Genomic DNA, 24,657 nt, shown 5'->3' with positions numbered 1-24,657 from the left:
TAGCAGCATACCCACAGCCCACTCAAGTCACCCGAGCTCAGAGTGGAACTCTTCTGAGTAGGAGACAGAATACAAATATGAACCTCAGATTTTTCCAAGTAATCTTAAAGTTAGGCATGTTTCTTATAGCGTTAACATTTCATAAACCCCTGTTTATTTTCATAATTTGATGATATGTACACTTTAATAAAATAACCTGCAGATTTCAATAATAGTTCAAATGAATTTATAATTGCACAAGGCTTGCAAACACTGAACTTTTGGGACAGATATTTCATAGCTATCAAAACCCTGTGTTTTCTTCTCAGGACCTTAGATTAACTTACCCCAAAGGCATTCTAAATTTGATTTACTATTGCTCTATCCACAAAATTGATGGCAGTAAATATCAGAGAGGAGAGCTATTTTATTGCACTGGGTAACGTGGTGCGGTTTTCCCAATATTAAAATTTTGATAACTTAGTTTCTTCTTCATTGCTGCCTTCACGTCCTGGTTTCTCAAAGTATAGATAAGTGGATTCAGAAAGGGGGTAAAAATGGTATAGAAAACAGAGAGGACTTTGTCCACCAGGAAGTTGGTGAAAGGCCATACATAGATGAAAATGCAGGGCCCAAAGAACATGGAGACAACTATGAAGTGTGCTGTGCAGGTCGAAAGAGCCTTAGACGATGCTGTGGAGGAGTGGTGTTTGATGGTGACGAGAACAATGATGTAGGAGGTGAGCAAAAGCAGAAAACTCAGAAGAGCAATCACACCACTGGTTGAAATCATAAAGATGCCGAGAACATAAATATCTATACAAGCCAGGTGGATTACCAAAGGAAGGTCACAGAAAAAACTGTCTACAACATTGGGACCACAGAAGGGCAAATAGAGGGTAAAAGCTAACTGGCTTATGGTGTGCAACAAGCCCACTGTCCAAGAAGTCACCACAAGCCCAACACACACATGCTCACTCATAATTGTTGAATAATGGAGAGGCTTGCATATGGCAATATACCTGTCAAATGACATGCAGATAAGTAGCACAATCTCAGTTCCAGTGAAGAGGTGCAGGAAGAAGATCTGTGAAATGCAGCCTTCAAAAGAGATGGTCTTGCGCTGAGCAAGGAAGTCCACGATCATCTTGGGAGTGGCAAAGGAGGACAGGCACATGTCAATGAGAGACAAGTTGCTGAGTAGGAAGTACATGGGGGAGTGGAGGTGTGCGGTGGAAATGACCGTGAGTAAAATCAGACAGTTGCCCAACATGGTGATTAAGTAGAAAATGCAAAACACCACAAAGAGGAAAATCTGGAGCTCAGGGGATTCAGTAAGTCCCAGTAACACAAATTCCGCCACTCTGGAATGGTTGAAGCCCTCCATTGATCTGCAGACTCTGCTCTCTACTCTTAAAAGAAATGAAACGGCCGAGCTAGTAGAACGTAATACTTCTGCAATACCTATGAAGGAATAATATCACCGAATAATTTATTACACACTATACTTGCAGTCTAAAAATGCTCTCAGTGAAAAAAATTCTTTTTCAATTAACTTTAACAGCTTTGATCATAAATTTCTTCTGAAAACAGAGCCTTGACGAGCAGCATCAGAACATATTGGCCTATGTAAATGACACAACCACCAAGAAATAAGAATTTTGCTTCCACCTACTGAAATATCATTATCTGCATTTATAGAGGAAAGCTGCATTCTGTTTGTGTGCTCAACTTTTTTTAAACGATTTATTAGGGGCTCATACAACTCTTATCACAATCCTTTTAAGACATGTATATAAAACAGATCATTGAAATCACACATTCTGTTGCACACACATATACAAAGAAATGCAAGAGTTAGAACTGATTGTGATTGAACATTGGATTGACCGACTACTATTTAATGCAATGGTTTCAGAAGTCCTACTAAACTCTCCTATAAAGGGGATTAGCAATTTATTTTTGATTCTTCACTCCATAAAACTAATGGAGACCAAAAGTGGAATGGAAGTTTATGATCTCATGTTAACATTGACATCGTTTGCCTTTCATTCTTCTCATGGTGTTCCCTTCCAATAAGGGGGTAGGGCGGAAAGGGAATACTGTAAGGAGTGTGAGAACAGTCGCACAACCTGAAGTGTGTAACCAATGTGACGAAATGGTACACGTAAAAATTGCTGAATTGAGGTACGTTGTGCTATGTACATTCCGAAGAACAAAAGATAAGACAATTTATAAAATTTTAGTATAACATAGGCAACCTGTTGTATTTCATTGATCAAATCAGTTCCTTGTTTCATTAAATGCATTGAGAAATCTCAACTTCATTCCTTTAAATATGTACTATATTTTCCTGGTTTATCCATAGGAGTTGTTTTATTACGTACGTAAGTTTTTAACTCATTGTAAGGGAATAAAGTGTTGTGTTATTAAGAGTTCTTTCTTCTTTATCTCCAAAAGAACCCATCTCATCTTCATTCAATAGAATGATTCCTCTTTGTAACCTCCCTCTTTATATCTTCAAGTTACAGATATAGTATTGCTTTACTATGACTCTTTTACTTTTTGTTTGATATAACTTCAAAAGCAATGCTTAATAATTTCATCTCTCTATGCTCTCTGAAGACAATTATAACTCCTTGTTAACATCTTTAAACATCACTTTTACCTCTTTACCTACCTGTTACACAGCAGGAATCAACAACACCATGTCCTTCAAGATCCACAAGCCTATAGAAAGCACCGTGATCTTTATTGAACATCCAGAGGCCTGAAGATTGAATATATGTTATGTCCTGTCTTAATATAAAAGACACTAGAAGACAGTGACCTTCAGGAGATTGGGGATTACATGCAATAATCTACTTGCAGTGGGAGTTATTAAAACTTAGAATTGACTTTACTAAGCATTGCAACAAGAAATGTGGAATGTGTCTTTGCTATTTAAAGTGAGGATACACTACATTGGTGAATCAGTGTTCAAGAGAGAAAAGGACACAACTGGGACTGGCCTTGGTGGAAACATACATAAATTTATTTAAAGAGCATATGAGGAGCAATGGGTACTCTTTAAATCTGAGGACACCCCCATCATTATGCTATGATGTTTACAATTCCAGAGTCGAGAATTTATTCCTCTAGATTAATGTGTCTTCAGCAAATCCTTGATTATTGAAAAAAATTGTGTACTCTAAGAAGGATTAAAGTTTCTTAGAGGATATTAAAAAAAACATAAGCTCGTAGCTATAATGAGAGTCTCCACAGGTAGATGAAACCTGGAAAAGTTTAGTGTTGACTGAACAAGTTTTGTAACATGGCCCAAGCAGGGAAAGAGGTTGAAAGCCAGAGAGAGGTCTGCCTGCAGGCATCACTGAGAATAGACAGTGCTGCTAAATATGTGCATCATGAGCATTTCTCATATGAATTGCAACCTGTTAACTCCCCTACTCAACCCTGTAGTTATCCGTATTATGTGTGAGATCTGTGTGGCCATTGCAATGGCGTATCGAACCCAGCAGAAAAGTAAAAAGCTGTATGGGAGACAGAGCTTGGGTTCACAATCAATGCTCATGGAAACAGCAGTCAATAGATCAAATGACGTAGTGCTTTGATCAAATCTGCTGCATAAACCTCCTTAATGTGTTAAAGGGCAAAGACGCAACTTTGAGAACTAGGGTGGCTTGGCTCAAGGCCTGCTTTTTTCACCTCCCTCGTAGGCCTGTGAAAGGTAGACAAGGAATGAGGAAGACTAGAGAAGCCTAGAGTGTCAGTAAAAACATTAAACATAACACGGGATCATTAAAATGAAAAAAGAAATCTATCTTGGAAGCACAATATGAATATACCTTAACATGAGAATGGTCAGACGTCACCTCTCTATCCTATACATATTATCAGGAGGGCCTAGTTCCGGGAGAACCACGTCATATTTTATCTAACAGAGAGTCAATGAAAAGCAGGAAGACCTTCGAGGAGATGGGTTGACACCGTGCCTGCAGCAATGGGCTCAAACACAGCAGTGACTGTGATGATTTCTCAGGATCCGACAGGGGTTCAGCCTGCTGTATGAGTACCATCCTAGGGTTTCCATGAGTCAGAACAAAGTTAACTACACCCAACAATAGCGCAGCAACAGCAGACCTAACCCAGATATCTTTAAATGAATTAGATATAGACTATGACAGAAAATATGCCCCTTATATTAAGATGCTACACCTTTGGTCAAAAGCCTGTAAGGATGGAATTATAATGAACAGAGATAACATGTCGGGAAGACCACTAGTGTAGAATATGTTATGCTAGAGGTGAGATTAAGAGGTGAAAGGGAAGCTAAGACATAAGTCCTGGGTCCCAGACCCCAGAGTTTATGGGTCATGACTGTCATCATGTGTTGTTGTCATTAGTGCTGCCGAGTCAGTTCCATCTTATAGCAACCCCGTGTGCCACGGAGTGAAGCATCGTCTGGTTCTAGGCCAACCTCATAACTGTTATGTCTGTGTTTATGTTTGTAGCCATCGTGTCAATCTATCCTGTCAAGAGTTTCCCTCTTTTTTTGCTAACTCTCCTCTTTGCCAAGCATGCTATCTTTATCAGGGGCTAGCCAAGACATGTCCCTCTCTTTACCAGGGACTGGTCTCTCTTGATAACATGCCCAAAGTATCCCTTCTAAGGAGCACTTTGGCTGTGCTTCTTTCACCATATCTTTGTTCCTCGAGAGGCCCACAGTTCTTTCAATGTTTTTTGCCAACACCATGATCCAAATGCATCATTGTCCAACTTTCACACACATAGATGACTGAAGATACCATGGCTTGGGACAAGCACATCTTATCATCAAAGGGACATCTTTGCTCTTTTAACTCTTTACAAAGGTCTTCAGTGTAGACTTAGCAGACTCCTCTCTTAGATGGCTGCTTGTTTTAAGTTAAGACTGTACAACTCCAGATGCTATTTTTCTAATAGCCAGCACCATCTGATTTCTTAACCACATTTTGCTATCACATTTATATCTTCAGTGATCTCTTCATAAAAGTGAGTATCAATCAGGGCCATGTCACAAGACCTAATTGTTCTTATATTGGGCTAAGGACAATTGGGATCTCAAAATCCATTCGTCTGTCTGTGGTTTATATATGTCTATGTCCCTGGTTCACTTTTGAGCTATCAGTGTTATGTTGTTGGAGCACACCATAAATCATCTCTATGGAGCATAAGCTAATGAGATCGATGGCATCATTATTTTACTCATTGGTATGCTATTTAAAATACTGTTGAGAAAATCAATTCTTACATACGTATGACATCAATTTATTCTTTTAAACTATTTCTTACTTTCTTATGCATTGAGGTTTTCTATTTTTTATTTGGCCATTGTTGTGGGGCCTTGTTTGTTTTTCTCTTTGTTTTGTATGTTATTCTGTACAGGGATGTCAGGATGGGTGGATATATGAGAACAACAACAAGATAAATGGCACCTGGTGGCACAGAAGGGGAGGTAGGGTGAAGTGGGGAGCCAATAGCAATGGGTACAAGAAGGAAAAAAATGTTCAAGGTTCATTGTGGTGAAGAATGCACAACCCTTCATAATATGTTGAACAACTGAATTGTATGATATATTAACTATATACCAACATAACTATTTTTCAAAAAGTCTTGTGCCACAGGTTTACCCAATTCAATATGCCATTTGATGTCTAGACTGAATATTGATTATGAATCCAAGTAAAATGAAATGTTTTGACATTTCAATATTTTCTTTTTTATGATATTGTCTATTGGTCCAGTTGTGAGGATTTTTATTTGGTTTACATTGAGTTACAATTCCTACTGGAAACTTTAGTCTTTGATTTTCATTAAGAAGTACTTCAAATCCTTCTCATTCTCATCAAGCACGGTTATGTCATCAATATGTTGCCATTGTTAATAAGCTTATTCCAATCCTATTGCCAGGTTCTTCACATTATCCATCTTCTCAGCAGGCAGATTGAATAAGTATGGTGACAGGGTACAGCCCCAGAGCACACATTTTCTTCCAGCATGACGTAGCTCCTCATTCTCTTTGAACAAGTACCTCTTGGTCTAGTTACAGGTTCCTCGTGAACACCATGGCATGTTCTGGAATTTCCATTCTTCACAATGTTATCCATAGTTTATTGTGATTCCCACAATTGATACTTTTGCATGACCAATAAAAAAAAACAAATAGGCATCTTGCTGGTTAGTCTCTGCTTTCATTAAAGATCCATCTGAAATCAGCAATGACATCTCCTGTCCACCCTATTCTTCTGAATCTGGCTGGAATTTACATTAGCTCCTTGTCAATGTACTATTACAGTTGTTTTTGAATTATGAACAAAATATCACTTGCATGTGCTATTAATGATACTCTTGGATTATTTCCTCATTTTCTTAGGTAATTTCTCTTTGAATGGAAACAAATTCAAGATTCTTCTAGTAGGATGACCAAAATAGCTCTTTTCTAAACTTTGGGGTATAAACAGTGCTGCCTTGGCTTGTAAAACATTCCATTGATATTCCATCCATTCCTGGAGTTTTTGTTGTTATAGCTATTTTGTTCTAATGTCTTTAATGTAGTTTATACTTCTTCCTCAATATCATCAATTCTTAATCATCTGTTAGCATCTAAGTGTCATTTAAAACCAATGAAGTTGGTATAGCTAGCACAATCATTGAGAGACTGCTGTTGGGTGCCACCAAGTTATTTCTGGAAGATGAAGAAGGAGTCCTGAGAAGGCTGTGGTTCAAACAAGAGGGAGTGATAGACAATATTAAATATTGCTCATAAGTCAAAAACAGTGAAATCTGAGTGAGGACCAATAAGAGCAAAGACAATGGTAATTGTGGTAGAAGTTTTATTGGAGTGACTGACTGGGTCGAAGAGGCACAGTAAAAATATAAAGGCTTTTAGATACATTGCAGTAAATAAAAGGGACACTGAGGTGATATATTGAGGAAGAAAAAAGGAAAATGGTTTTGTTTTGGATTATATGCTGAAGGTAAATGTGTAATAAGAAAAGGAAAGTTGATGCAAAAAGGAAAGAGAAGAATTGCCAGCATAATGGCCTTGCACAGAAAACAGCAGATGGAATTTGGTGCACAGGTGGACAAGTTGACATTTGTGGGATCAATATTGGGCAACATCATCTCGGTCACAGGGTCAGACATGCAGGATAAAGGTTTTTAAGAGACCTGAAGAAATTGTCTGCTAACATATCTTTCAGCAAAATAGCAAGCAAAGTGATAGGTGAAAAATTTGGATGGGAAATAAGGCATTTGAGGATCTAGACCACTTTTTCTGTAGTCTGATTATTTTTAGTATGCACGTGGTTTATAATAATAAATATTTAAATTTGAGATTAATTTCAAAATGTAAAAAAATAACTACTATTGGACTTTGGTATCTAGATATGTTTGGGGGTTCTGCCTACTATATGTGCTGTCATATGAAACTTGATTTGGGAATAACATAATTCAGAGAAGCATCAGCATGAGAGGTTTCTGACTGATTAGAGGAGATCTGATTAATGTATAGTGACCATAGATCATTGGAGATAATCTGGTGCCATTTTTCTGTTGGTGAAAGGCAAAAACTAATTAGGTAGGTCTTCTATACTGTCCTTCTAGATCTTCTGTATTGTTCTGGGAGCCAACTCTGGAATCCCAGCCTATTGGCTGCTCTTCTGGGCTTTTTAATCTTTATGTAAGTACTTAATCCCCCATATAGAATTATCTTTTCAAAATAATTAGGAAGGTCTCTGCTATCTGTCACAAATAAAATGACCCGACAGGGAACTATCACTATCATACTCAAGTTCAAATTCACTCATTGGTTTCATATGAATTTTTTAGTCTTATCTACATTTTCCCCCTTTCAACTTGTCATGTGCTGATTCAATAATCTTTTCATGGAAGCTTTCACTTCCTGGTTCCGAAGAGTATAAATCACCGGATTCAACAGAGGGAAAATCACTGTGTGGAAAAGAGAAACCACTTTGTCAGCAGAGAAAGTTCTGAAGGGGCGAGTGTAGATGAAAATGGCAGGTCCGAACATGAGAAACACGATGATGATGTGAGTGGTGCACGTGGACATGGCCTTGCGCTTCCCTGCAGACGAGCACCCTTTTAAATGGAAGAGGATGACGGCGTAGGAGGCCAGAAGGCCGAGAAAACACAGGAGGATGAGCAAGCCGTTATTGGAGACGATCAGGACCTCCACTAAGAGAGTGTCTGTGCAGGCCAGCTGCACGACTTGCGGGGCATCGCAGAAGAAGTTATCCAGCTGGTTGGAGCCACAGAAAGGCAAGTGGAGGATAAGTGCCACTTGTACAAAGGCATGCGCAAAGCTTCCCAGGAACAGCGCCCCCATGAACGCATAGCAAACTCGCGGTTTCATAATCGCTGAATAGTGTAGAGGTCGACATATGGCTATATAGCGATCCAAAGCCATGAAAACAAGAAGGAACATCTCTCCTACTCCAAGGAAGTGCAAAAAAAAGAGCTGAGTGATGCATCCTGGATAGGAAATCACCTTCCTCTCAGAAAAGAAATCCATCAGCATCCTGGGAGCCACAATGAACGAATAGGACGCATCCAGGAAAGCCAATTTGCCCAGGAAGAAGTAGAGGGGAGCTGAGAGACCAGGATCTGACACAATGGTGAGGATGATGAGGAAATTTCCAGGAAGGACGATGAGGTAGAAAACTAACACTAGCACAAAGATTAGGAGTTGAAGGTCTCGAGACTGAGTAAGACCGAGAAGGATGAATTCTGTCATTACAGTGGTATTTCTTATCTCCATCTTCTTGGCCTGGGGTGCATAAAGAAGCAAGGAGCGCTTCTTCAGCAAAAACAAACAAACAAAACATTTAACACTCGTTACTTAAGCCAAGAGTAACATAGACTATTGGCAAACTCCCCTACCCTTTATTCATTTTGATTAAAACAAACACACAAAACCCCTAATCTCAAATCAACACTCTTACTTCCATTCAGCCATGTACTTCTATGGAGCTGTTCTTCACTTCAGGAGTCTAGGTTCCTGCACCCTGGAATTCCTACCTTCTTGAGCCCAGTCCTCATTCAGATGCAGCATAACTTCAAGCATCAAGATCTTTGACTTTATTTGGGAAATATGTTTGAGGCTTATCTATTTGGGTGGGGGAGATAGACCTATTTTTTCTTAATCACACAAGCCTAAAACTATATTCCTTTGGTCCCTGTGGAAAACCCTGTTCCCCCTGTTAGCTCTCTCCTTACTCTCTGTATGATTTTATTTATATGCCTAGTGCCCTGCCTCTAGTCTGGTGATCTTATATACTGTAACCCCAAACTGATCATCAGGTTTCCACATAATAATTCTGCCTTTCACTAAACTTAAAACTAGTCCCCTAGTTGAATCCTTGGTTGAATATCACTTTTGTGGCCACTTCATATACTGTTTATGCAGCCTAATTAATACCCTCAGTCTGAAATATGTATACTCCCAAGCCACATTTCTGACCCCAGTATTACACTTATTGGGGAGTCATCAAATAATATGTCAACAAATAATATGCTACAATAAAAAATTGACAGTATAAAATACTTCTTGTGAAATGATCTTAACTCACATATTTTTGAAATGAAAGTGTTAAAAATTGTTATAAATATCTTGCAGTTTAAATCCTTATGTCAAAGCAAAGGAAATTTTTATCTGGTTTGCAAATGATAGAATAATGTAAGGTATATACAACTCAGATTAAATTGTTTAAGAAATTATTTCTCACAGCTTTAAATCAATTGATGCATCTTTTGGTTGCATATTCAAAACATTAAAAATGAGATAACTAGTCCAAAATTACTCCTTTGCTGGGATTAGAAGTCCAACCCTGTCCAAACTATTGTGGAAAAAATTCCGTTTCAGAGGCCAGTATGCCAGTCTTTTTAGTGGACTGTACTCATTTCAGAAGGTGTACATGATTATCCAATAAGATGTCAAATTAATTAATAATATATCACCAAAACCTAACTGCTATCAAGTTCATCTGACTCACAGCAACCCTCTGTACCGGACAGAGTGGAATTGCTCTGTAAGATTTCCAAAATTGTAAGTCTTTACTGAAGCAGGCTGCCTTGTCTTTCTCCTGGGGAGCAACCTGTGGGTTTGAACCACTGACATTTTGGTTGGCAGTGGAGGGCTTCACCCACTGCATCACCTGGGCCTCATTTATATATAGCACTAGTTAGCACTATTTATATGCATGCATATAAATATGCCTACCACACTGTATTCTAAACTTATAAAATTGTATTTGAAAATATTTATAATATAAATGACATATTGCTATATTTGGTATATATACAATTTATAAATAAGTACAAGGAGGTATCAAAATATGGAATTATTTTCAAAGTTATGTATTTAATTTTTTTAATAAAACAACCTTATCACCTTCTAATTACTCTCCATTGCACTTAATACATGTGTGAAATCTGCAAGTTTATTCTTGAAAACATTTTTCAAACTCATTTGTTTGGGTGGCTTACAGCACCACCCTCATTGTTTTTTCACCTCTTCTATGCTGTCAAATCACAGTTCTTTCATGTCCCTCTTCATTCATGGAAACAAAAACAAGTTGCAGAGTAAAATCAGGTGAATAAGGTATGTGGTACAAGAGAGGCGTGCAGGGTAATTTTTTTTTGTCAAATATTGGTGCATTGAGATGGCTGCATGAGAAGATGCACTGTCACAGTGGCAATGCCAGACCCTTGTCTGCCACAAATCAGGCCTTTTGGGTAGCGTGCTCTTATACTACCTTTTCAGAACCTCTAAAAAGAAAGAGGATTAGCAGCCTGACCTGGTTGAACAAACTCCAAATGTATTACAAGATGGTATTTTCATCCATTCGGGAAGTTGACGGACGTCCAGAATGAGGTTTGTCATCAATCAGCATTTTCCCCTTTTGGAAATGAGAAAAGTACTCATACACTTGAGTTTTTTCCATAGCAATGTCCTTGTAAGCTGTATTCAGCATCACCACAGTTTCAATGTCATTTTTCCCAAGCAGGAAACAAAATCTCACGGCTGCAGGCTGTTCTCTTAAGTCAGCCATCACAAAAAAAGAGGTTCAAATGAAACTGCTTTCACGAAAAAATTTACTGTGACCAGAGAGAACCTTCCCAGGATACACCACTGGCTGCACTTCCCCAAAACTGAGTTGCTGGATGCCCGCCTAGCAGGAATACTACAAAACCTCACCCAGCAGAGCTTTGCTCCAGATGTTTGTTTGTTTTGTTTGGGGGGTGTGATTAAAAATGTTTTACAATGGGATACATTTTTATGGGAAAATGTCTGATCGATAGCAAAAGACAACAATGTAATATGTTCAAAAGTGACCCGTGATTGAGTCACACATGTTTAAAGTCAGTGCTATGGAACATAGGTGCAGAAAGAAGGGAAAATCTTTGGCAGAACGTGATAGTGATGTGGTCCCTAGAGAGAAAGACAGAAAGAGACAGGGATGAGGAACGGAAGGAGGAGGACAGTCATAGAAAAGTCCAAAGAACAGAGTCCCTCTACACAGTACTATAGTGGGTTATATCTTTTAGGAAACATCAGAACTATCTGCTTTTATAAATCTCTAAAACTGAATGGAAAGACAGCACAAAAGATCATTTTAATGTGTCTCTAAGCTGAATATCCCACACATTCACTCTGAACCAAATTATACCAAATGACAGTGAACTAGGAGGTAGTTAAAGCTGAACAGTCAATGAATCCAATGGGTGCCAGAAGGTAAAAGTGGAATTTATCAAAATGATATAATACATCAGCACACACGTGAACACAATCAGCATGTTTGTTTGCACATACAAAACCAGAGAGTAAGGACAAAGGGTGATCAAGTGAACAATGTTCTGGGTAAAAAAAGAAACAAAAATGCTAATTTCAGTTCAGCACTCTTATTTGTATTAAACCATGTACTTCTGATGACTGGCTCTGCACTTGAGGACTCTAGGTTCCTACATCTTGAAATCTTACCTTCTTGCCATGTAACTCCAAGTATCCAGATCTTTGACTTTATTAAGAAGTATTATGCTTGAAACTTAGCTATTTTGTAGGTTTAGATCTATTTTTTTACTCCATCACACAACCCCGAAACTGTGTGAGTTGTTTGCTGCCCAAAAAAAAAAAAAAAGTCAGCAATTACGGGCATCTAAAAGGGACAGATGAGGAGGAAAATAGCTACTTGCGTCAAATTTGTGGAAAGAAGTTAAAATAAGGTAAGAACTAAATACAATTTAATAAGATACAATTATTGCCAGAACAGGGGGAGGGGGGCTTTCCTTTCAATCAATGGGTAGAGGTTAAAACAGAAATCACCACCCCAATCATTATGCGCAGTCAAAAAGTATTGCTATTGAGTTTTCAGTTAATACAAATGAGTACATTCCAAATAAAACATGTTTATCGGGTTTCTGTGATCCGTCTGTAGATACATTTTCACAACAATACGTTACTCTTCGTTTCAGGAGGATTCGTTCCAAAAATTCCAATCCAAACAGTGTCTTCCACAGGGATTTGCTGCCAGGTTAATTGAAGGCAGCAAGAGCAGCTCTGGAAGGTTAGGGCAGCCCTGTTTGGTCTGCGGGGGCCCGGGGCAGGGGCGGGGAGGGCAGTTCCAGTAAAATAGTCCTGATCTTGAAGGATACAGGGACTTATCAGGACAAAGTCTTAACACAACTGAAAGCTGCACGATTCAGAAAAAGATCCGGACAATTGTTCCAAGGATGTCCCCCTACTGCACTGCTCCCCATCATGACATCATTGTGAGAGCGGGAAAGGTGTGTTCCACAAGAATTTCATTGGGAACCTCCCCGGTCACCGGGCAGCCCTGATCTTGCCCCTTCAGATTTCTTTTGGGCCCCCAAACTCCAAAAACATTTAAAATATCACACTTTTAGTCTTGTAAAGCTGCCACAGTGACTTTTTTATGTGGCATATATTGAGAAGTACAAATTCTACAAGAGAAAAAAAAATGGACATACTACCTTCAGAAGTGTACAGACCTCGATTTGCAATATGTGGGGAAAAATACCTTCACATGGTGATGCTTTTGCTTAATAAACTCTCCTATAATTTTCTTTAATATTTTTTTTACTTACCCTTCCTATCTCTAATCTTTCTTTCAAGTTCTGCTAACTAGGAGCCCTGGTGGTACATTAGGCTGTGATCAGCATGGTTGGCAGTTCAAAACCACCAGAAACTTCTTGGGAGAAAGATTGGGCTTTTTACTCCCATAAACAGCTACAGCTGTGGAAACCCACAGGGGTTCCTATGAGTCAGCACTGACTGATGGCAGTGAGAGAGGTGCCCTGGTGACACAGCTGTCTAGAGCTCAGCTGCTAAGGAGCCCACCAACTCTCCAGAGGAGAAATATAAGTCAGTCTGCCTTCATAAAGATGTACAGCCTTGGAAATTGTGAGGCAATTCCACTCTGTCCTACAGGGTGGCTGGGAGTCGAATCCACTTGCTGACAACACGTTGTTAGTTGTGGGTCAGAGTCATCTGATTCTGACAATGATAGGGAGTACGGAGTAGGAGACATGCTTCCACCTTCACTCTTAGTGTGGAAACACAAACCCCCACACCATCGTTCTACATGCCTCGCATCCAGGTTGTGGTTAGAACAGCTCTTTGTTTGCAATACTTATCCATGAGTCCTTCTGTATGTTACCTCTCTTTCTTTCTCACCCTTTTCATTCACCAAACACCTTCCTTGCTTAATTGACATTAAAAAGTTTGATGGTGGCTCATTTTCCCTGTTAACATGTTGCTACGTTTTCTCTTCCCACAGCCATTTTTCAAAATTGTAATTTTTTTCATCTTTCTCTCTCTAAGTCCTCTATTTTCTTTCATTTGTAATGTTTTCCCCTCTTAATGTCTATGTGCATTGCTATTCCATTCTAGCCCACTCCTGTCTTGCCTTTGCATCTAAAAACCAAAAGCTTCATTTGGTTTCCTTTACCAGTAAGACTGAGAAATGTGCCTCCTTCGTAACATCTCCACTTATTAATATTTTGTGCACAGAATCCAAGTGTAACTCAGAACAAAAAGAGTAACTCACTCCTCAGTAATAATTTTGAATAATATCCTGCTTGAAACACACCAGATATGAAACGTCCATTAATTCTTCCCCTTCCTTCAGCTCTTATTTATGCAGGTAAGTGAGTGAGCCCCCCCTGAAAAAAATTGATGATGTATTTGTTCAACTAAATTTTATTAATAGTGCTTTAATGAAATAAATTTATTAGCAAATTTTCCAAAATTAGGACAGCACTGTTTGTCATCACACTGACATAAATGTGCATGTCATTTAGGTATAGAATAACTTGTTTTCTATATTGTGAAAAATGTGAGTCAGGCTGAAGAATATAATCAAATACTTCCCTGATATTCAATTGCTACTGACCCAGTGTGGAGTGTAAAAAGCATTCCGCGTGCACAACATCACCCAGAAAATTCCTTGATTAGGAAAAAAGGATATTTCAGGCCATGTAGAATGTGCCTTGGTTTTAGAATTGTTTAATCTTTCTCCAACCCCTTGGCTCAGCAATTCACAGTATGACTTTGGAAAGCCATGTCATTGTAACAAGCCGGACTTCTCTTCTGTCAAATAAAATATGTGTCTACTCTTTCAATCTGACAAGTTTCAGATGAGGATTAAGTGAGGTGACGGTTATAAGTAACTCATACTAATATGGTAAAACCAAAGAACCTGAAAATACTTATGCATTAAAAGATAGCTGTATTAAATAGACACATACCAAAAAGTATTTGCCAATATCTTTGAAGAACAATGTCCTTTGCACAAATCTGAGTTATTAATAATAATGAATGAATTAGTCAACAGTTACCACGAAGTCAATCCTAACTTCTAGGGAATCCATGAATCCAGAACATTCCATGAATCCAGGACAGAACCGCGCTCCATAGATCTTTACAGTGGCTGGTTTCTCAACGTGGAGCGTCAGGCTTCCCTTCTATAAAGCCTATGTAGACTCCACCTCCAAGTTGTCAATTAGAGGCTAAGCAAGTTAACTTTTGCCCCACTCGGTGATTAATGGGAAAAAAATATTGAGGTTTCAGTGAAATCTTCATGGAAAGTAGTGCAAGGTAGTCGGTGGTTTTTGAACAAAGTTTTTCTTGGTTTTACAACCTTTTCTTTGACTATCTGTATTTGTGAATGATAGAATCATAGGCTGTCCTTCAGTAAGACCATCAATTCTCTTTAGTCTCCAGAGCACTTAGCTTAACCTATTCTGGATTTTTCTTCCTTCCACCTGTACTTTAAAGAAAATCATAGTTATCGTCCATTTGCTTTAATCACAAATATTAACAACCCAATGCTCTTGATAATTTCACTTTATTATGGTTATGAAATGAAAACGTGTGTTTCCTCTTTAAAGTAATTTGAAATAGCATGAGTAAACAACGTATTTATTAGTGGAGAGGTAAGAAAATACTGCACTCTTAAACATTGACATTAAATGATTCATACTGAAACACTGACCTCTAACTTGGCATTCCAAGACACCACATGAACCCAGGAAAATAGTTGGAGGGTTGTTTTTTCCTTAGTCTTTGCCTCCTTTTGGTTTCCTGTAAGTATGAAGACCTACCTGAAATTTGACTCTGTAGAGTTCTCAAGCTGTTCTCATAAAGCAGCCACCCCTCTTGATAAAAAATTAACTGACCATTCTTGCCTATGCTGACGAATACTCTTTTCACACAGGGGATCACTGGATTTATAATGTAGTGAAGAAAGCACTTTGGGAATTTGAGAATATTTCCAATGGGACTTACAATATCAAGTCAACTGGACAAAGTGAAATACCAGAAATGCTCTGTGAGGAATAAAGTTTAAAATGTGTCATTAAGGTCTCACTGGCTTAATTCTATGGTCTAAAATCAAAATTTTACTTATGAAATAAATATGTTTCCTATTTATATATATTTGTTAGATCAAACATAAATAGAAAGTTGATGAAAGCTAGTTACACCTTGTAATAAAATTCAAAAGAAATCAACTCAAATAAAAGATTGTTGATGCCATCAAGAAAGCAAGCAGGGACAAGTCTAGGCACAAAATTTACAAGACACCAAAAACTTGAGTAAACATAATAAATATCTTAATGCAATATTTTGTTAAAATTGGAATTCATGCAAAGAGATTATCACAAGTTTCAATTTCTGATTTTTCTTTTTGCCTCATGCTCTAATATAGATCAATATGACACTGTTACTGATCCTGATTTTACTTATTTTTGTTGTTGTTGATCATCAAGGAGTTTTAAAAATTAATTTCAGTCTTTTAAAATATAATCAAATTATTTTTATCTTGGTTGATGAGATTTTATCACTCCATTAAATGTTATACCCAACATAAGCACCTCACATGTCTCCTAACTTCAATGCAGTTCTGATCTTAAAAGCAAATCATAGGGTAAGTTGATTTTGAGTGCGAAAAGATTTTGATTTTAAAAGTCTTTTTTCTTATACTTATTCTGTGTTTAATTTTCTTTTTATAATTACTTAAGATGACAACTTGGCTAAGTTATGGCACCATTTACCACTTTCCTAATAGCAACATAAAGTTACAAATTTCTACATGAACATTGCTTTAATTCCATCTCAAAGATATCAATAAATCTTGAGTTTATAATCATTCAATGTGGAATATTGTTTAATATTCTTTATAATTGCTTCTTCGATACAAAGGGTTAGTAAGAAGTGTGAGTTTATATGCAGCATTTTTCATTAATTTTTGCCTTTATTACTTATTTCTTATATAGTTACTGAAGATGAGAAAATAATATATGTTAAGCCTTTTTATGAGTCAATATATGGTATGTCTTGGTAAAAGTGTCACATGCATTAAAGCATTTCTTACAGTATTAGGTGCAGTGCTATATACAGCAGGTCGGTCAAGTCAATTGATGTTGTTAAATGCCATTAAGTTGACTGAGTCACAGGGACCCTCACACAACAAAATGCAACACTGCCCAATTCTGTTATACTTTCACCATGTTGTTATACTTGATCCTACTGTTGTACCACTGTTTTTCAAATCCTCCATATTCCTACTGATCTTTACCTTCTTATTCTATACATTTTCAAGGAAAAGTCTTTCAAAATATCAATATATAAGTTAAATTTTTTTTTGCTCTGTCCAATGTTTAACTCTAATTGAAGTATCCCTAGTGGCATAACAGTTAAGCACTCATCTCCTAATTGAAATTTTGTAGCAGTACAAAAGGCCTGGCACCAGACTCCCATAGAGTCCAAGCAAAAAACTCCATAGGGAATTCTTCTCAGCCCCACAGGATCACTGGGAGTTGAAAAAGAATCAATAACATCTAACAACAGCATATTTAGTTCAGAAATGTTAATATCTATTATTAGAGGAATATATATAATGTTATGTCTTGTTGATGAACTGACATTTTTAACATTAGGAAGTACCTTTCTCAATACTTAATAATACCCTAGGGTGCTTAAAGTTTACTTGGTTTGATATTAAATGTCAATAATGTTCATATGGTATTTAATTTTCCATCTTTTTATTTCTAATACACCTGTACACTTATCTTTAAAATAAACCACTTTTAAACATTATATACTTGAATCTTGCTATTTTTATACAATCCTAAATCACCACTTTTTGTTTTTGAGGACAAACATCCATTATGTCAGTGCGTTTGGTCCATTTACATTTAAAGTAATTGCTGCTATTTCACCATTGATAAATGCTTTTGCAATTCATTTTTGTTCCTTTGTGTTTTCCTTCCTTCTTTTGAATCAGTTGGGTATGTTTCAGTATATCACTTCCTCTACTATAAAGATTTTATGGCTAACCCGTATAGGTTTTTGTTTTGTTTTATGTTACCTCTAGTGATTAGAGTATGTATCTTTAACTTACTACAATCTGCCTTGAATCATTATTCAAGGATGTTAAAGTTTTACAAAAGTATATGTCCTCCATAAATCCCTTATGAAATTGATATTATGTATTTTACTTGTTATTGTTGTTTCATGCCATTCAAGTCAATTGTGATTCATAATGACCCTATGGAAGAGAGTATAATTGAACCAAACATTTCCTAGATGGGAATCCTGGTAGCAGATATCTGAGTCTTTTCTCCAGTGGAAAGACTGTAGGTTTGAGCCATCAAGCTTACAACTATAGATTGTGTGCTTATCACTGCATCACTAGAGTCTGTGATTTCATTTCTTCACATATAATTCTCGTTGAACTTTCTTTTTTTTTTTTAAACATTTTATTAGGGGCTCATACAACTCTTATCACAATCCATACATATACATACATCAATTGTATAAAGCACATCTGTACATTCTTTGCCCTAATCATTTTCTTTTCTCTTTTTTTCTTTTCTTTTTTTACATTTTATTAGGGACTCATACAACTCTTATCACAATCCATACATATACATACATCAATTGTATAAAGCACATCCATACATTCCCTGCCCCAATCATCTTCAAAGCATTTGCTCTCCAATTAAGCCCTTTGCTACAGGTCCTCTTTGTTATTTCCCCTCCCTCCCCGCTCCCCCCTCCCTCATGTGCCCTTGGAAATTTATACATAGTTATTTTGTCATATCTTGCCCTATCTGGAGTCTCCCTCCCCCACCCCCCCTTCTCTGCGGTCCCTCTCCCAGGGAGGACCTCACATGTGGATCCTTGTAATCAGTTCCCCCTTTCCAACCTATTCACCCTATACTCTCCCAGCATCGCCCCTCACACCCTTGGTCCTCAAGGTATCATCCACCCTGGATTCCCTGTGCTTCTAGCCCTCATATGGACCAGTGAACAACCTCTGCCCTATCCAGCCCTGCAAGGTAGAATTCGGATCATGGTAGTTGGGGGGAGGAAGCATCCAGGATCTGGGGGAAAGCTGTGTTCTTCATCGGTACTTCCTCGCACCCTGACTGACTCATCTCCTCTCTTAAACCCCTCTATGAGGGGATCTCCAGTGGCTGACACTTGGGCTTTGGGTCTCCACTCAGCACTTCCCCATGCATTCAATATGGTGTATATATATATATATATATATATATATATATATATGCATGCATGTATATATACATACACACATGTATATAAACACGTACATATATTCTTTTTTTTTTTTTGCATGATGTCTTATACCTGGTCCCTTGAGCACCTCGTGATCGCACTGGCTGGTGTGATTCTTCCATGTGGGCTTTTTTGCTTCTGAGCTAGATGGCTGCTTGTTCACCTTCAAGCCTTTAGGACCCCAGACACTATCTCTTTTGATAGCCGGGCACCATCCGCTTTCTTCACCACATTTACTTGTTCACCCACTTTGGCTTCAGCAATTGTGTCGGGAAAGTGAGCATCATAGAGTGCCAATTTAATAAACGAAAGTATTCATGCATTGAGGGAGTGCTTGAGTAGAGGCCCAAGGTCCTTCCGCTACCTTAATATTAAACCTATAAATGTAGACACTTAGATCTATTTCCCCATCCTCCTATATATGTTTGCATGTACATGTCTTTGTCTAGACCTCCATAAATGCCCCTTGACTCCCAGCTCCTTCCTCCATCTCCCTTGACTTTCCTCCTGCCCCACTACGATGCTTCGTACCCACCTGGGCTACAGCTATACCTCTTCTCTACGCAACCTTACCCTTGAACGTTCCCCATCAGGCCTGCCACTCCCCCCTCACTACCATTTTGGGTCCCATGTTGTTCCCTTGTCCCTGTATTTATTAACACCACTTCCTTACCCTCCTCTCCCTCCCCCACCCGGAACTGTCTGTCCCCCCGGAACTATATGTCCCCTTGTTTTTCCTCCAGAGATTTCATCCAGCCTGTCCTATTCAGAATGACCTGCGGAGACACTAACATGCACGAAAACAAGACAGAGGAAAACAAAGCAACAGTATACAACCAGACAATAAAAGAACAAAACAAACCACTGACAAAGAACAAAACAAAACACTTCACAAAAGAAAAGCTTGTAGTTCGTTCAAGGATCATTTGCTGGCCCTTAGGAGCGTTCTCCAGTCCAGTCTGTTGGGGCACCACGCCCTGGCCCCAAAAGTCCACTTTCACCATTCCCTGGGGACCTTGCCAAACAATTCCCTTGCTGTTCCACTGCACTCACCCAGTGCTTTGCCTCGGTGTGGTGGGATCAGGTCAGGTGCAATTCCCACACTGTGTCTCCGGTGCTGTCCCCTGTATCGCCCTTAGTCACTGAGGGGCATCATGTCTCATAGTAGGGCCAGCCATGTTGTTCTCTCTGTGGACTGGCTGCTCTACTCAGGAACATCATCCTCACGGCCTCGTGGGCCAGGCTGTGTTCCACTGTCTCCTCCTGCCCCTTCATCTGCTCCCGTGTGCTCTGATCAGATATGTCCATCTCCCGGAGCTGCAGAATCAATGTCATCTTTTGAAACAAATTCTTTTCGGGGAGGGGCAGGAATCCACTTAATTTTTGGTGCTGGGGCCAGCCTCCCAGACCTCTCCTCTTGTTCCCTACTCCATGCCGGGATATTGCATTCACACCTTGTGGCATTGGGTTGAAGTCTGGTCCCACTTTCCCTGTGGAGATATAAACAATACCCTCCCCTTGGGTGGATTGGTGCCCCATGCCCCCACTTCCCTTTTCTTCCTTATATTCATCCTTTTATTTTCCTTTCCCCACCTCCTCCACCGTTGTCTACCATGTGCATCAGTATGCTGATGACTTTTTTTTGGGGGGGGTTCAGTTTTTTTCCATTGGTCTGAGTATCTGTCATTGTACCAATCCCATGCAGGTTTGACAACTGTGGCTGTATAATATGTACTAAAGTCAGGTAAAGCAAGCCCTCCCACTGTGTCCTTCTTGAGGAGTTCTCTGCTAATTCTTGGTTTTCCCCTCTCCATATGAAGTTGATAACCAGTTTTTCAATTTCTTTGAACAAACATAAGGGTAACTATATAGGGATTGCACTAAATTTCTATAGTACCTTTGGCAGTACTGACATCTTGGCTATATTGCGTCTTCTAATCCATGAGCATGGGCTATTCTTCCATTTGTTGAGGTCACTCTTGGTTTCTTGTAATAGTTTTCTGAAGTTTTCCCCATGTAGATCTTTTGTCCTTTTAGTCAGGTATATCCCTAGATATTGCAATCTATGTTTGGCTCTTGTGAAGGGTACCACCGTTATGATCTCCTCTTCTGTGATCTTATCCAATGTTTATAACAGTCTGATGGACTTCTGTTTGTTGATCTTGTATCCTGCCACTCTGCCAAACTCCTCTATTGCTTCCAATACTCCCCTTGTGGAACTTTTGGGATATTCCATATATAAAATCATATCAGGTGCAAATAACAATACTTTCGCTTCTTCCTTCCCCAGACGAATATCTTTGATGTCTTTTCTTTGCCTTATGCTGTTAGCTAAAACCTCCAGCATGATATTAAATAAGAGTGGGGACAAACGGCAACCTTGTCTGGTTCCCTTTTTCAGTGGGATTATGTTAGTCTTTTCTCCATTGAATACCACATTGGCTGTTGGTTTTTCATATATAACTTGTATTGTCTTGAGGAATTTTCCTTCCATTCCTATCTTCTCAAGTGTCTTAAACAGGAATTGGTGTTGAATGTCATTGAATGATTTTTCTGCATCTATCAATACCATCATGTGGTTCTCATAGTTTTTCATGTCAATGTGATGAATAATATCAATGGTCTTTTGTATACTGTACCATCCCTGCAACCTTGGTATGAATCCAATTTGGTCATGCTGAATTATTTGTTATATATTCTTTTGTATTCTGTTGGCTAGTATTTTGTTAAGGACTTTTGCATTGATGTTCACCAAGGATTTAGTATGTAGTTCTCGATTCTTATGAGATCCTTGCCCCATTTTGGTATTAGGCTTATGCTAGAAGGAGTTTGCCATCTTTTTCTATGTTCTGGAAGAGTTTACGTAGGAGTGGTGTTAGTTCTTCCCTAAATGCTTGGTAGAATTCTCCAGTGAAACCATCTGGTCCAGGCAATGTATTTGTTGGTAATGCCTTTTTAACCTTGTCTATTTCTTCTATTGCTATGGGTCTGTTGAGATTCTTGACATCCATCGAGGATAGTGTAGGGAGGGATTGTTTTTCCAAGAATTTGTCCATGTGTTCTAAATTTTAGAATTCATTGGGGTACATCCTCCATAGTACTGTATAATTATCCTTTTGATGTGATGTCCCCTCTTTCATCCCTTATTCTTGCTATTGAAATTTGTTCTCTCCTTTCTTAGCTTAGGTTTGCTAGTGGTGTGTCAATTATGGTTATCCTTTCAAAGAACCAACTTTTAGCAGCATTCATTTTTTCCATAGTTTTCTTATTTTCCCTCTCCTGAACCTCAGCCCTGGTTTTCATAATTTTTCTTTTTCTATTAGTAGGATTGTCCTGCTGACTCTGCTCTAGTTGTAAATTTTATGCCAGCATATCAATCATGAGTCTCTCTTCGTATCTCAGGTGTACATGTGTTGCCATGAAACTTCCTCTGATGACTGCCTTTGCTGTGTCCCACACGTTTTGATACGTCATGTGCTCATTCTCATCGGTTTCTAGAAATTTCCTAATTTCATTTCTAATCTGTGCCAGTACACACTCCATTTACAGTAGAGAGTTATTCATCCTCCAATTGTTTGCTTTTGGTTTCTTCGTCTTCCTTTTGTTGATTTCCATCCTCTTGGCACAGTGATCAGAGAAAGAAGTCTGTATGATATCAATATGATTAAATTGATGTAGATTTGCCTTATGCCCAGCATGTGGTCTATCTTTGAATATTTGCCATATAGGCTTGAGAAGAATGTGAATTCTTTTGTATTTGGATGAAAAGCTTTGTAAATATCTATCAGGTCAAACTGTCTAATTGTGGTGTTTAGCCTGATTGTTGTCTTTTGTTTTTCTGTTTTTTCATTGAGCTCGTTGGGGCTGATGGCTGTTTGTGTTGTGTTGTTTTAGAGGAGCCAGGTGCCATTTTCCAGGATGTCGAACAGCACTGTCTCTTTCTGGGATACTTGTTGGAATGCTTCTTCAAATTGCGTACAGCTAATTTCACTATGAAATTAGCCTACCACTTTATCCTCCTGTGACTTCCCACTCAGGCAAGTGCCCCAGAAGGCTGGTGGGTTGCGTGTTTTGGTATTACAGAGGTTGGGCAGAGGTTCTTGCAGAAGCTTGGAATGTTGACGAGTGTTGACCAAGCTGCCATAGGGTCCCAGGCACAGATGTAGGAATTTACCAGTAAGATGGTGGGCAGAGTATCCCCTGGTGGAGGTCAGCAGGCCTTTCCAAGTCTCGGGTAGCTGCACAGGGTGGAGGCCACCCAGCTGGTTGTGGTGAAGATGTAAATGCCCCAGGCTAAGAGGAGTAGTCTGAAGGTCATCAGTGGTATATTAGGAATAGGAAAGAGACCAAGAGGAGAAAATAAAATTAAAAAGTAAGTCCGCTGAGCCTGTTCAGGAATATAGTGAAGAGAGGGAAACAAAAGCACAAATGTAGTTGAGTCCGGATCTCCACCCGAGGAGCCACAAAGGTTTAGTCCCCACCTGAGAAGGCGGTTGTGGCAAGCTGTAGCTGCATTGATAAAAACCCCTGTGCAGCACTCCAAGACTAGGCAGACAGGGAGAAGAGAGTGAAACAAAAGCAACAATGTAGCTGAACCCCAGTCCCTGCCTGTGGAGCAAAAGCAACAATATAGCTGAACCCCAATCCCTGCCCAAGGAGCCACAAAGGTCCAGTCCTCGCCCCAGGCAGGCAGCAGCAAACCATGGCTGTGTCAAGACCACCATCCCCATCACCCCCCCCTGCCTGCTCCCCCACATGCTCCAAATGGTCCCAGCTCGGGCAAAGACCGTGGCGGGGCCAAGGTTAAGTCCCAGCCAGCCTCCACTGAGATAAGCCAACAGCCCCAGCCCCTCAGAACCCCGTGGGTCTGTGACTACTTATCTTTATGATGCACCTCCTGCGATCCAGTGGCATTGAATTTCCCTCTGAGCAACTCTTCCTGGGCTGGATTCTGCAGAGTCCCTCTGGTATGTGTCACTCTGTCACCACCTTCCAGGAAATCTTTTTCTTTTTTCCTTTATCTTAAGTTGAAATCCATACTGAAGACTATCATCTGATTTTCATCAATAAATGCTTTCATTGTTCTTCACTTTGTTTCAGTAAGCAAGCTTGGATCATCTATGTATGGTCTTCCTCCCATGATGCCACATTTGTCTCCATATAATCTCATACAGATTGAATAAATTTGGTAAATGTAACAATTCTAACCCATATGCTTCTTGTTTTAAAACACTTAGTGTCCTCTTTTTATACACAAACAACTGCCTCTTTGTTTATGTACAGATTTTTCATGAGCACAATTAGGTGTTCTGGAATTCTGATTATTTGCAGTATTATTGATAATTTACTATAATTTATGCAGTCAAATGCCTTTGAAAATCCATAAGCACGTATAAACGTCTTTCTGGTATTTTCTACTTTTAGCAGAGATCCATCTGATATCCTTCCACATCCTCTTCTGACTCCTGCTTGAATTTTTTGAAGTTCCCTGTCAATGTATTGCTAGAACTATTTCTGAA

The 24,657-nt window shown here is 39.0% G+C and overlaps 2 protein-coding genes across 2 annotated transcripts; both read right to left on the bottom strand.

The window, feature by feature from the left end:
* Positions 1-406: 406 nt before the first annotated feature.
* LOC142425966 (olfactory receptor 4K2-like) lies at positions 407-1,384 on the bottom strand. The gene has a single exon (XM_075531436.1). It carries the CDS (start codon positions 1,364-1,366, stop codon positions 407-409), a length of 960 nt encoding a protein of 319 aa, XP_075387551.1. The 5' UTR covers positions 1,367-1,384.
* A 6,486-nt stretch (positions 1,385-7,870) lies between these two features.
* LOC142426674 (olfactory receptor 4N5-like) lies at positions 7,871-8,797 on the bottom strand. Its single transcript, XM_075532257.1, has one exon. It carries the CDS (start codon positions 8,795-8,797, stop codon positions 7,871-7,873), a length of 927 nt encoding a protein of 308 aa, XP_075388372.1.
* Between the last annotated feature and the right edge of the window lie 15,860 nt (positions 8,798-24,657).

Source organism: Tenrec ecaudatus, chromosome 14, assembly GCF_050624435.1.
Source record: "Tenrec ecaudatus isolate mTenEca1 chromosome 14, mTenEca1.hap1, whole genome shotgun sequence".
In the NCBI taxonomy this organism is placed as follows: domain Eukaryota; kingdom Metazoa; phylum Chordata; class Mammalia; order Afrosoricida; family Tenrecidae; genus Tenrec; species Tenrec ecaudatus.
This window is presented reverse-complemented; position numbering and strand designations above follow the sequence as displayed.

Bases quoted from the DNA above. Each gene is read 5' to 3' on its own strand.
- LOC142426674 (XM_075532257.1), bottom strand. From the start codon at position 8,797: ATGGAGATAAGAAATACCACTGTAATGACAGAATTCATCCTTCTCGGT.
- LOC142425966 (XM_075531436.1), bottom strand. From the start codon at position 1,366: ATGGAGGGCTTCAACCATTCCAGAGTGGCGGAATTTGTGTTACTGGGA.